Genomic DNA, 13,352 nt, shown 5'->3' with positions numbered 1-13,352 from the left:
GAATCATATAGAAATGTGTAAGCTATATTGAACAGGATTTTGGAACTCAATGTTCTGGTAATGGTTTTTACAGCACATGCCATTTGGGAGCAAAATGAGTAGACTTTATATTTCTGACAAATTGGTGTTGGTAAGAGACTAAGCATTGATTAACGTTTACTAGTAGTGAAAAGTCTAGAAAAGATGCATCTTTAAAACAGAGAAAAAACAGCAGACAGAACCTTCCCACAAGAACTCAGGAGTATTAATTGCTTAAACAGAAAAATCATGCTGTATATTCTTGGTGATTCTTTACTTTGTTCTTAGTTATCGCTGGTATGATCTAGATGCTGTTTTGCAGAGTTAGCACTTGAGTTAATAAGGACTTCTTTCTTAGCAAATTAAAAGTTGGGGGGAAGATTTAAAAATGTGGCCTCATTTTAATTCAGAAATGTTGAAATATTTTGGGAAAGGGAGCTCTCCTTTCAGCATAGGCATGGAAACATCTGGGGCCCTATTTCAAAGGGTGTTGCAATTGAAGGCTGCTGTGAGTCTGTCACATGCCCTTCAAGCCTACATTCAGATTGTTAGATGTGGGCAAATCAGATGGCAAAATGTGGGAGACCTTTCAGTTTGCGTTCTTCAATGCTGGTGAAGCAATCCAGCTTTTGGAAATATTTCTAATGAGGTGTGAACCCTGATAGATGTACTTCTGGAATTTTACTGACTAGCCCAACATCTGCTGTGTCTGGCAATAAATGTGTTCCTATTGCTTGCAATTTCTGTAGTGCTCTGACTTTTTTTTCACTATAGTAATGGTGTGGCAGAATGTGATTTAGTATTCCAAGTGTGTAAATTGACAGGAATGCAGTACTAGCAGAAACAAAATGCAGACATATAGTGGAGTAACAAACTCCTTTGTTTTTCAACTTACTTTTTCGGTGTAATGTTGCCTGGCTCAGAGCTTTACTCCAAGTTCTGTAGCTAGAAATGGTTAGGATTTTTTTTTAACCACACATTGTTCTGAACTGTAATATAACCTACTTGTATCTCATCTGGGGAAAGGTGGGCTTACAGAATTCCAGAACTGTGTGAAAGACCTATAAAGCTAGCTGTGTTTTATTTAAAGGTACAAGAAACCAGAGGAGCGTAGTCCTTTGATAGCTGCAATGCAACACTTTCTACCAGTTTTGAAGGATAGTTTCATTCAGCTCTTGAGTGATCCATCTGATCAGTCTGTCCTCATCCAGAAGCAAATCTTCAAAATATTTTATGCCCTTGTCCAGGTAAAAAATAAATTTTGTGTGCTTTTTTGAATCAGTAATTTAAAGCATTATTTTTTTCTTAAAGTAGACTGTAATATTAACACTATCAGATTAGTTGTGGCAAATTATTTGCATTTACTCAGCTGTGGTATGAATCACAAGTTTTTTAGTATCATTAATTGTGCTGTAAAATCAGTGCTATACTTTTTCCTGGTCTGGCATTAGACAGAAACTACTCATGCTCTCCCCTAAGCTGGAGTGTTTGCTACAAAACTGTTGACATTACATTTCTAATGACAGATTGTAGAGGCCAGCCTATAAAGAATTATCAGTGCAAATGTAGTTCATAAGGAAACTGTTAGCATGTTAACTGCTTCAGAAATCAGTGTAATATCTGTTTAAGTGGTGTCCTAGTGCTTCGTAAGCGAGATTGCAGTGAAAATTTCTAGCACCGTTGAGGATATTGAGGGATACGGTCTAGTTTGTATTAAGTTCTTGGTTTTTTAATGGAAGCTAGGTGTGGACATAGACTTGAAAGAGCTAAAATTCAAACTGTGAATGTAACGTTATTTTCAAATTGCTTTATAATTTTTGTCTTTATTCTGAATAAGTACACGTTACCTTTGGAGTTGATAAATCAGCAAAACTTGACTGAATGGATAGAAATCCTGAAGACTGTTGTTGATAGAGATGTACCAGCTGTAAGTGTCTTTTGGCTATTGTCTGTTTAATCTTAAATATTTTTCACTTTTTAATTTTTTAAAAGGATATTCTTTCTTTGTATTTTTCTCAATAGATGCTAAAAAAAAATTTCAAAATGAATTGGATATTTTAAACAGGCCAGACAAGTTTTGAAAATATGTAGCTTGTGCGGGAGTTCTGTTTTCAAAGTGTAGCATAATTTATTTTGGCTTCTTGTTTCAATAATTTGATCATTTAAGCAGTGTACATCATGGGACTTATTTTTAGATGTGCTGTACTTCATGCTTTTAAGTTAGAAGTGTGATATGCAAATTACAGTGTAAATTAAAGTAAAGTAAGATATGCTATGTGGTTGTCCAAAAGTCATGTAATTTTTTTTATTTTTTCCTAAAGGAAACTCTTCAAGTTGATGAAGATGACAGACCTGAGTTGCCTTGGTGGAAGTGCAAGAAGTGGGCTTTGCATATCTTAGCTAGACTTTTTGAGAGGTAACTTAGCTTCCATCGTAATTACTTTTAAGAACTCAACCAGATGATTAAGTCAGTAATAGCACTTCACACTGTAATTTGCATACTTGCTTCAAATTCTAGGTATGGAAGCCCTGGCAATGTTTCCAAGGAATACAATGAGTTTGCTGAAGTGTTCCTGAAGGCGTTTGCTGTTGGTGTTCAGCAAGTAAGAAACACAGAATCTGGGGAGCATTGAGATAGGTGTAGAGTTTGTGACCATTTCTTCCTTCTTGTTTTCTTAGAGCAAGTTTATAAAATGTCTCAGGAGTTTTTCTAGAATTTGTGTGCTTGTATTAGTTCTGAAATTTGTTTACTTGAAAGGAATTAGAGTGCAAATAGACTATATATGCAAAATCTGAGGGAGCTGAAGGCTTTCTTGATTTCAGTGAAGAAAGGAACACTTTTTTATTTCAGTTTCCTAAGTATTTTTTTTTGTTTTTTCATTCCTGATGAAATTCTAATGATTTGTAGGACTTAATACTCAAGTGTTTTTCACCCTTTTGCTATGGATGAGCAGATATTAAACGTATGTTGGGATTACTGATAAACTTGAAGCATACTACTAATGTTAATATCTTACAAGTATTCCTCATTGACTATCCAGCCTGTATTATTTTAATGTGTATGTCACACCAAAAAAATCCAGCATTTTTTTTTCTGGATAAACTACTTTAAGCTTGACCCAAACAGGCTTGACCTACCCACCTGGCATACCTTGATTCTTACCCCTTGTGTTTGTGGTTATTTTGCTCAAGATGTTTTTTGTTTTGAAAGACCCGATGAACCAGTACTAGATACTGGTTGAACTCTACTGCCTGGTTGTTCCTTTATACAGTTGTAGAATTTGTTCTGCCATTTCCATGCAGCCTACATCCTACATATTGCCTTTTCTCACTTCATCTTACATCTTTTCTTATTCTTTGCTTTAATTTTTTTCTTTGTTGCATCTGAACAGTGGGAGGTAATTACGTTTAAGAATATTGTAATACCGTAAGTTCTCTTTCACCAAAGTCCCAAGATTATTTATTTTGCTGAGAAAGAAGAGCTTTTAGTTTATATTTCTTACATACTGAACTGCTGCTATGGTGTACCTTAGACCGTGGAGACCTTAGAGTATGGGTTACATACTTCACAGAATCACAGAATGGCCAGGGGTGGAAGGGACCTCAAGGAACATGAATCTCCAGCCCCCCTGCCACATGCAGGGCCACCAACCTCTCCATTTAATACCAGCCCAGGCTGCCCGGGGCCCCATCCTACCTGGCCTTGAACACCGCCAGGGATGGAGCATCCACAACCTCTCTGGGCAGCCTGTTCCAGCACCTCATCACTTTCTCTGTAAAGAACTTCCCCCTGACATCCAACCTAAATCTTCCCTCCCTCAACTTAAAATGATTTCCCCTTGTCCTGCAGTTATCCACTCTTTCAAAGAGTTGATTTCCCCTCCTGTTTGTAGGCTCCCATTGGTATTGAAAGGCTGCAATGAGGTCACCCCGCAGCCTTCTTTTCTCCAGGCTGAACAAGCCCAGCTCCCTCAGCCTGTCTTTGTAGGGGAGGTGCTCCAGTCCCCTGATCATCTTTGTGGCTCTCCTCTGGACCCTCTCCAACAGCTCCCTGTCTTTCTTGTACTTGGGGCTCCAGACCTGGACACAGTACTCCAGATGGGGCCTCACAAGAGCAGAGCAGAGGGACAATCACCTCCCTGTTCCTGCAGCCACCCCTCTTCTGATAAAGCCCAGGATACTTCAGTATATGTTAATAAGAAGTCATGAGAAGTCATTGATGGTCATGTTTTGTTGGTTGTGTTGAAATTTATAAAGAAAGTCTGTTGAAAGTTATCTACTCTGCGTAAGCTCACCATTTTCATTAGTTTTTTGGAAATAATTTGGTTAAAGTGTGGAATAGAGGAAATGGAGAAGATGGTTTGCAACTTATAGAGGATAGAGTTAGGTTGGATATAAGGAAAAAGACTTTTACAGTGAGGGTGGTGAGGCACTGGAACAGATTGCCCAGAGATGTGGTGGATGCCCATCCCTGGAGGCTTTCAGGATTAGACTGAACCAGGCTCTGAGCAGCCTGATTAAGCTGTGGGTGTCTCTGGTCGTTGCAGAGGAGTTGGACTAAATGACCTTTAAAGGTCCCTTGCAACTCTAAGAATTCTGTGGTTTTTTGTTTTTTTTTTTTAATAAATCAGGGAAGTAAAATGCATCCCAGAGTTGTTTGGATGTTCAGTCATTTTTGGTATTGGCTTGTTGGACTTTTTAAATGATTAACACTTCCTTTAGTTGTTCTGATTTCAAGAAGCACATTCATTTTTACCATGTACTGATGGTCTACTGGTTTTTGGGCCTTGCAAACAGTTGCTATCACTTTAAGGTATTGTTTGCAGAGGATTGACTGTTTTCTCTTTTTAGTTTGCTCACAAGGGGCATAAATATTTGTGTTCTTTTATAACTCTTGAAGCAGCTTCAAGTCTCTCAGAACTTCCTCTCTGTTCACTTCCTATCTTAAATCACTGTCTGATACCGCCAAGACCTTGTACTGAGGTGAGGGTAGCAACTGGTAGTTCCTTTAAGTCCAGGAGGCTTTTTACTTCTGCTCTACTTTGCACTTGTGCAGCTTCTCCTCAAGTACTGTTATCAAGTTTGGCACCACAGTACAAGAACTTAGAACTATTGGAGTGTGTGCAAGGGAGACAGGAAAGGTACTGAGGGCTCTAGAGGGCAGGATGTACAAGGAGTTGCTGGGGTCTCTTGGTTTGCTCAGCCTGGAACAGAGGAGCTGAGGGGAGGCCTTCTGTTGGCTGCAGCTCCTCACAGGGAGCGGAAAGGCAGTGCTGAGCTCTGCTCTGTGTGACAGCGACAGGGCCTGAGGGAACGGCATGGAGCTGTGTCAGGGGATGGGTGGGGGCTAGGGAAAGGTTCTGCACCAGAGGACAGTGGGCATGGTACAGGCTCATCACTCTCCATACCCATGCACTCTTCATTCAGTGTCACTGTTGTAATATAGTGCGTAGACAAGGACAGTAGACTGATAATGTGCATTTTACCAATCAGTGTTTAGGCATGAATTTATGCCTCTAAAGGTTGGCAAGATAGAGCAATAAACTTAATAGAAAAAGGCTCCCGAAACTGTGGTGATTAATTAGCATTAACGTTTTCTTTTTAGAAGATTGCGTGCTTAAAAAATACTCAGTACCTGATATGAGCTTCAAGTTGCTTTATAAAATTAACAATGACATTTAGTAGATTAGTCAGTACCCATTTTAATCTAATGAGTAAACATTTAAGATGTGTTTTGAGAGGTTCTTCTCTAGGATTGTGATGGGATTGTGTCATTTGTCAAGTTAAAATAGTGCTCAGTACAAGCTATTAATTAGATATGATTTTTCTAGGTGTTGCTGAAGGTGTTGTATCAATACAAGGAAAAGCAGTACATGGCTCCTAGAGTTCTGCAGCAAACACTGAACTACATTAATCAAGGAGTGTCACATGCAGTCACCTGGAAGAATTTGAAACCTCATATTCAAGTAAATCACTTTCTGAATTTAATACTTCGATGAGTCAGTAGTACATTAATCTGTAGTACAGTGTCTCTGTCTTTGCTAGAAATAAACTTTTGGGAACCTCTGCTGTAAATTACCTGTGAAAAGAGTTTAAGGCTGTTTGATTAAGTTTTTTTCTTGATGAATGAGCAAATCTTTCATATTTTACCAAATCAAAGATTGCATGGCTGTACAGCAATATAACAAATTTTGGAGATGGTGATAACTACTGGATTTATCACATTGAGTCATCTCCATACAGCATAATCCAGAGAGAACTTTCTTAAGGTAGTGCAGAAAATCCACTGTTTTCAAATACTTTTAGAATGTTACCATGTTGTATCTGAACTGAAGAGGAGCAAAATCTGATTGTTGAGTATAGGACAGATTATAGAGATTGATTTAGCAGTGCTAGTTTGTTTTCAACTTTTTTTTTTAATTGCAGGGGATTATCCAAGATGTGATTTTTCCACTGATGTGCTATACAGATGCTGATGAGGAGCTTTGGCAAGAAGATCCATATGAGTATATTCGCATGAAATTTGGTAAGATTAGGAATGTCTTCACATTAAAATTTAACTTTGTATGAAGAGGTTTTCTTGTGTGTGTGAGAACAGGCATGACTTGAATCTTTCAAAAAAGAAAATGATACAATTTCATGTAGTTAACTTTTAGATGGATTGGCTTGTGTGACAGATACCATAGGATGCTTCAGCAATGATGCAATTGTTTCTGCATTTGTAAAGTAGCTGATTTTGTCATTTACATTGTTTCTTTTGGAAAAGTCAAACAGTCCAGATCTAGCTTAGATTTTCTTAAGTTTAATGTTACTAAAACTTTGATTTACACTAGTTAATATTTTAGAATCATAGAACATAGAATGGTCTGGGTCGAAAAGGACCACAATGATCATTGAGTTTCAACCCCCCTGCTGTGTGCAGGGCCGCCAACCACCAGACCAGGCTGCCCAGAACCACATCCAGCCTTGGCCTTGAATGCCTCCAGGGATGGGGCATCCAAAACCTCCTTGGGCAACCTGTTCCAGTGTGTCACCACCCTCTGTGTGAAAAACTTCCTCCTAATATAATATGATCTAACCTAAACTTCCCCTGCCTCAATATAGGCTCTTGGTGTTCTTATGATGGCAGTGAATTTCAAATATGCTGTAGTTCAGAACAGATGTACCATAATGGTAAATGACATGGCATGAAATAAGCCTTGCCTTACAGACTTTTTACCCTTCTTTCAAGGAGTTTATTTATAAGTCAGTGCAGCTCTTTCAGGCCATGGAAGAAAGGAGAATTTTCACCCTTCCTTGAACAAGTTCTTCTTTCTTTTCTCTAGGATTTTTATGTAGTTAGAACAAGAGATTTTTATGGTTTTGGTGATTTCTTGTCCCTTAGATCAGAGGGGCCTGTAAACAATATAGGTATTATACATGGCTCTGATAATCCTTTTGTACAGGGAAATGAGGAAAAAATTAGTTTTTGGCTGAACCAGTTACGTGCCCTTAATGATGCAGCAGGTAACATGGGAAAGCAGAGAATGATGTCTAGTTAAAAATATTTATTCTAATAGTGAGGGAAACATAAAGTTCCAAATTAGGTATGCAGAGCCAGTGATCATGAAAAACATGAAAGATGGAACTATCAGGAATGTCCAACTCACTGCTACTGTTGTCTGATCTTGAAACATCTGTAATAAGAAAGCATGATGAGCCACTTGAAATAAAACTGGAAAATTGTTTTGTTTTGTATGAAACCACTAGATAACGTTAAGATAATTATTTACATCAAAAGACTAAAATAAATAGCTGTTCTGTTTATTTAATAGATGTGTTTGAAGACTTCATTTCACCAACAACTGCTGCTCAGACGTTATTGTTTACATCATGTAGTAAAAGGAAAGAGGTAAGCCATTCAAGGATTTTGCTGAAACATTTTGCTGCTACTTTGGTTTACTTTGTAATCTTTTACTTGCTGAAAGAATTACTGAGAAGCTTTATTTTTTAGCGCTCTCATTGTAGCACAGTGAAATTTGCCGTTTACCTCAAATTTTTTTTTGCACTAGTCTACTTGTAATTTTTGTGTTTCACTTCCTCTGGGACCCATATATCAAGAATGTTATGTATTACAACTGATGCATAAAACAGAATAAAAATGCCAGGCTTGGAGCAGATTGTTAGACATTCACACAGTTTCAGAGCACTGAGAATGGTATGTGCCATGACTGCTTGAAATACTTTGTCTGTGTATTCAATCTAGGTCTTGCAAAAGACAATGGGCTTTTGCTATCAGATCCTTACGGAGCCAAATGCTGACCCTCGTAAGAAAGATGGTGCTTTACATATGATTGGTTCCTTAGCTGAAATTCTTCTAAAAGTAAGTATAGTTACTAGGTTTTGCTCAAGTTCAACTGACTTACTTGTAAGTTCTTTTAAATTCTCTACTTATAGTAAGAATTGCTGTGCTGTTTTCTTTGTTGTACTGTTTAACTACATTTGTTCTTCATGGAGGAAAGGAGAACAATCCATCCAATGAGGGGCTGATGACTTAACAAGATCTTTTCTGTGTAGAAGAGCAGAAATAAAGTGAAATCAGTGAACTTTGTCAATTAGCATGGCGGTGAATAAGAAACAGGTCTTTCATTTTTGTTTGGACCATAACTGAGGTTTCTCAGACCCCTTTTGCTTTTGGTATCAGGGTAATATACCACAAAACAAAAGCCTTTTCTTAGAGGCTGTGAATTATGGGGGAAAAGTGAACAGTTTTGTCTGAAAATTTCAAGTTGGTTCTATGTGAAGTTTGAGTAAAATCCAGAATTTGTGTTGCTTGATGTCTTTATTAAAGGGGAATGTTAAGTGTGAGGGTTTTTTAAGCTCACATACTATAGAAGTTCAGACTTCTGTATGTGCCATTTTTATTGTACTAGGAATACGTTTTGATGTATAATTTTAAACTCATATTTCTGTTATTATTCCAACAGAAAAAAATATATAAAGATCAAATGGAATATATGTTGCAGAATCATGTGTTCCCTCTCTTCAGCAGTGAGCTGGGTTACATGAGAGCACGGGTAAGAAAGCCTAAAACTTAATGTTAAGATTGACATTTTTTTAGCTCTAGAGTTAAGGAATATTAAGTTACTTTTTCCTTTAAGGGGGTGCATTTCTTTCTGTACCTGTGGTAATATGAATGCTTTTATCAGTGATTAGTCTTTATATATGATTATGAACAGCTACTGTGTAGCTATGAAATGGCTGCAGAACTGTGTGCATAGCTGTCCATCTGTGTCTGGTGGTATAGTCTATTTGTGTTCTACACTTAGGCTGTACTACTCACACAAAACCTGTGGCCAAAGATGAACTTGAGATCATAGTACTGGTCTAGTGATGTCTGAATGACATGCCTCCCACTGGCCAGCCTCCATACTCTCAAACATCTTCATCCCATAAGTTCTGTGGTGGTATCATTACTCAGCATTAATTTTATTTCACATTTAAGAATTTTCGTGGGTTCTAGGTATGTGAATAGTCAATCCTGGTTTTAATTTTATAGCACTAAAGTTACTCAATGTTGTTTTTTTTCAGGCTTGTTGGGTTCTTCATTATTTTTGTGAAGTCAAATTTAAGAGTGACCAGAATCTCCAAACGGCTTTAGAACTCACAAGACGGTGTCTGATAGATGATAGGGAAATGCCTGTGAAAGTGGAAGCTGCAATAGCGCTACAAGTTCTGATCAGTAATCAAGAGAAAGGTAGCCCTAATTTTATAAAATTACAACAAACTTAGAGTATATAAAAAATAGTAGTTTTTGTTCTAGCAGGCTTTATGTTGCTTAATATTCCCGAAGCTGGCATAAAATGCAAACATAAATTCTGTATCAAATGTTTTGCTAACTTGACAGAAATGCTTATATAGCTCTTTTTGTTTAATTAAAACTTCTGTTAGTAAGTAATCTTGTATTCCATAGATTGTGGAACTCGGTGGCCTTTTGTTAGTTCAGTTGTGAGCCTCTTGCTACAGCTTTTTAAATTAAAAATCTGAATGTTACTATTGTCCTAATGATTTGTACTACTCATTTTATGGCATATTGATGCCAAAACGCTAAATATTAAGTGTACATTTACATGCTTATAGTGGTATTGTAGTTCTGTAAGAATGATACTGTCAGATATTAATTTCCACTTTTTTTTTTTTTCAGCTAAAGAATATATCACCCCATTTATTAGGCCTGTAATGCAAGCTTTACTTCATATTATAAGAGAGACTGAAAATGATGATCTTACTAATGTGATTCAGAAGATGATCTGTGAATATAGTGAAGAAGTTACCCCAATTGCAGTAGAAATGACACAGCACTTGGTAAGGCTTTTTGGTGACTTGGAAAGTTGTTTTATGTGTGGGAGATCGATCTGCTTAAGTGCATTAATACAAGTAATTTCCTTTTACGTCTAGACTTTTTTCCCTCAGAACTGGGTTTCATAACTTGAACTAAATGGATGTTTCTAAGAATTGTAGCAATCTTTGAGAAACCTTTATCCATGTTTTCTTGTGAAAGTGTTAATGAATTTTGGTAGCAGTTGCACAAAAAAAAAAATTTACCTGAATCTGCAGGCAAATTACTTGCAGCAGAGATTAAGCTGTATCTAGCAAGTTGTACTAGTAATTTCGATAGCAGAGTTCAGTTCAGTGCTAGACTATTCAAGGCCCTTACCTCAAAGTTAAGACTGAATGGTTTGCACGTCCTCCTTGAGAGTACTTGCAAAGAGATCCAATCTAGTTCATAGTCCTTGTCTCAGAAAACTAAATAGTGCAACTGTATTACTTTTCATGGAAGGTAATGTGAATGGATATGGGATGGCAGTTCAACTGGCTTAATTTTCCAACTTAATCAGTCATGAAAACAAACTCCGGAGTAAAGCAGTCATCTTAATATTTTCTTAACAAAACATCCTAGATTATTTCTGTGGAATGCCAAACTTGCACAATTGTTCTCCACCTCCAAGTATATCCTCACTGAATGACATTTATGGTCGTTTTGTTATTACATGCAGGCAATGACGTTTAACCAGGTGATCCAGACTGGACCTGATGAGGAAGGCAGTGATGACAAAGCAGTGACAGCAATGGGAATTTTGAATACTATTGATACACTTCTCAGCGTAGTTGAAGATCACAAGGAAGTATGTATATTTTACTTTCAAAACTAATATCTATAATATAAGCCACTGGAAAGTCTTTTGCAGTTCTTGTGTATCTGACATTAATTAGTTGGAAAACTATCTGTAGCCAAAACTTTCTTTAAACAAAGAACAGTGGCAGTCTGTATTGTGTTTCTGACATCATAAATGAACTAACTTCTAGCTGGAATACAGCTTGTTTTAAATATGCTTCTGCTGATTATAAACTTTCTTGACAAATTCAGCTATTGCATTTTAATAACTAATGACAGGATACTTTGACTTAAACAGTTAAGTAATAAATTGTACTTTTAAGAGCTCTGAAGGTTTTACCAAGGAAACCCAGTAAAAACAGTGTGTCCAAGGTGTAGCAATCCAGAGTTATCATGCAATAAGCAAAGGACAGTTATGCTTATAGACTTGGCTGCTGAAGCTGCCAAATGAGCATTTACTTGTTTTTGTTGGCAAATAGATGAAATGGGATGAATATCTAACAATATGCTAATCCTGAGGAGCTCATTTGAGCTCAATAAGAAATTGATCAATAAGCATTTATACTTAACCTACCTGACCATCCAGTATGTCTTTTTTCATTTGATTAGTCTCAAATCCCATTCTACCTTAGCTAAGCTAAGCATAGCTAAGACCAGAAACTCAATCATTATTTATTCCTGTGCAGAGTGAGTGCTGTAAATGTCAGGTTATTGGCTTTTTTTTGTTAGTTATTTCACAGACTGAATATTGTTGGGAAGACTATACAGACCTGAAGTCCATGTAGTATGCAACCAATCAGTCCAAGTTAGTTTTAGGGCTCCTCTGAAATTTCACTTTTCTGAAACAGCAAATACTTCCTACAGCTTTCATTGCTTAGGTCTTTGAGGTGTATGTTGGTTTCATGTGTTCTACTTGGACAGAATTATGGCATAGACTTAGTTACAGGCTTTTTTAAAGGATATGCTGTAATAAACTGTAAAGATTTTTTTTTTCAGTGTTCAGAGAGTATTCCAAAAATACCTCCTTTTAAAAAGTGGTCTTAAAAATTGTCATCTAGGTGCACTGTGTTCTAAAATGTGAGAAGTTTTTGTATTTAGAAGAAGATATTTTGTAAAGACAAAGAAGTTGGAATAATTTAAAAATTGTTTAATTTCAACTCCAAAGTACTGAAAACAGCCATAAATCTTTTTCATTTTCTTGCTTCTTCAGATTACTCAGCAGCTGGAGGGGATCTGCTTGCAAGTGATTGGAACAGTTTTGCAGCAGCATGTATTAGGTACATGTACTTGTATTTGCTTAAGTTTTCAGTAGTGAGGATGGGCTTTAAAATTTGTCTACATTTGTTTCTTTTAGAATTCTACGAGGAAATATTTTCCTTGGCTCATAGTTTGACCTGTCAACAAGTTTCTGCACAAATGTGGCAGCTTCTTCCTCTTGTTTTTGAAGTCTTTCAGCAGGATGGCTTTGATTATTTTACTGGTAGGTTTCATGTATGATTTCATGCACAAAAGTGAATTACATCTTTATGGAAACGTTTAGGAGAAAACTGAAGTGTTCTCACTTGCAGATACTTATTTCTGCAAACAGATTTGTTTTGCTAAGGCAACTCTATGTAGATATATGCTTATCTTGAAAAACATTAAGCACAGATCATGATAAACTTAGTAATATGTAGCTTTCAACCTGGTTTTGTCAGCTATTCTGTTCATAAAACGTGAAAACAAATTAACTTATTGTTCTTATTACAGATATGATGCCTCTCTTGCATAATTACGTTACTGTTGATACAGATACACTTCTATCAGACACAAAATACCTTGAAATGATCTACAGTATGTGCAAGAAGGTAAGTAGATGACTTTGTGATCATAATCTGTGATCTCTAAAGTAATACATAATTCAGATGGGTACTTTTTTCCACAACAGAAGACTTTAAAAGAGAGTCTTTCTGATATGTGCTCTTCAAACACTATGCTCTTCTTTAGCATCTTTTGTGAATCTACATGGTATGATGTTATTGCTGAAAAATACAGAGATTACATGAAATTTTAGATATATTATACTTTTGCTAAAAGGGAAAAATAAAATGTAAACAACAAAAGCAGATTAAACAATCCTTTTTTTTTGTGCATGTCTTTTTTAATATGGTTTTTATATTTGCATATATTGTGTGTGTGT

The 13,352-nt window shown here is 36.6% G+C and overlaps 1 protein-coding gene and 1 non-coding gene across 2 annotated transcripts; both read left to right on the top strand.

The window, feature by feature from the left end:
- The first annotated feature begins 1,092 nt into the window (after window positions 1-1,092).
- LOC100544443 (importin-7) lies at window positions 1,093-13,288 on the top strand. Its single transcript, XM_010726351.3, has 15 exons — window positions 1,093-1,265; window positions 1,856-1,945; window positions 2,340-2,434; window positions 2,537-2,621; window positions 5,850-5,984; window positions 6,445-6,544; window positions 7,833-7,909; window positions 8,264-8,380; window positions 8,985-9,074; window positions 9,589-9,754; window positions 10,202-10,362; window positions 11,055-11,183; window positions 12,384-12,450; window positions 12,528-12,653; window positions 12,923-13,288. The coding sequence occupies exons 1-15, from the start codon at window positions 1,149-1,151 to the stop codon at window positions 13,030-13,032; spliced, it is 1,665 nt and encodes a 554-aa protein (XP_010724653.2). The 5' UTR covers window positions 1,093-1,148; the 3' UTR covers window positions 13,033-13,288.
- LOC116217588 lies at window positions 9,261-9,442 on the top strand. Its single transcript, XR_004162286.1, has one exon. It is a non-coding gene; the product is annotated as a small nucleolar RNA SNORA23 (small nucleolar RNA).
- Window positions 13,289-13,352: the final 64 nt, after the last annotated feature.

The sequence above is a fragment of the Meleagris gallopavo genome (genome assembly GCF_000146605.3).
Source record: "Meleagris gallopavo isolate NT-WF06-2002-E0010 breed Aviagen turkey brand Nicholas breeding stock chromosome 5 unlocalized genomic scaffold, Turkey_5.1 Chr5_random_deg7180001718207, whole genome shotgun sequence".
NCBI lineage: Eukaryota > Metazoa > Chordata > Aves > Galliformes > Phasianidae > Meleagris > Meleagris gallopavo.
Note: the sequence above shows the minus strand (reverse complement) of the source record. Positions and strands in the feature narration are given on the sequence as shown.

What these genes read in the sequence shown, in the direction of transcription:
- LOC100544443 (XM_010726351.3), top strand. Translation starts at nt 1,149, where the DNA reads ATGCAACACTTTCTACCAGTTTTGAAGGATAGTTTCATTCAGCTCTTG. An exon ending in TATTTTATGCCCTTGTCCAG is followed by an intron (nt 1,266 to 1,855) that starts GTAAAAAATAAA and finishes ATTCTGAATAAG; the next exon opens with TACACGTTACCTTTGGAGTT. An exon ending in TAGAAATGACACAGCACTTG is followed by an intron (nt 10,363 to 11,054) that starts GTAAGGCTTTTT and finishes TATTACATGCAG; the next exon opens with GCAATGACGTTTAACCAGGT.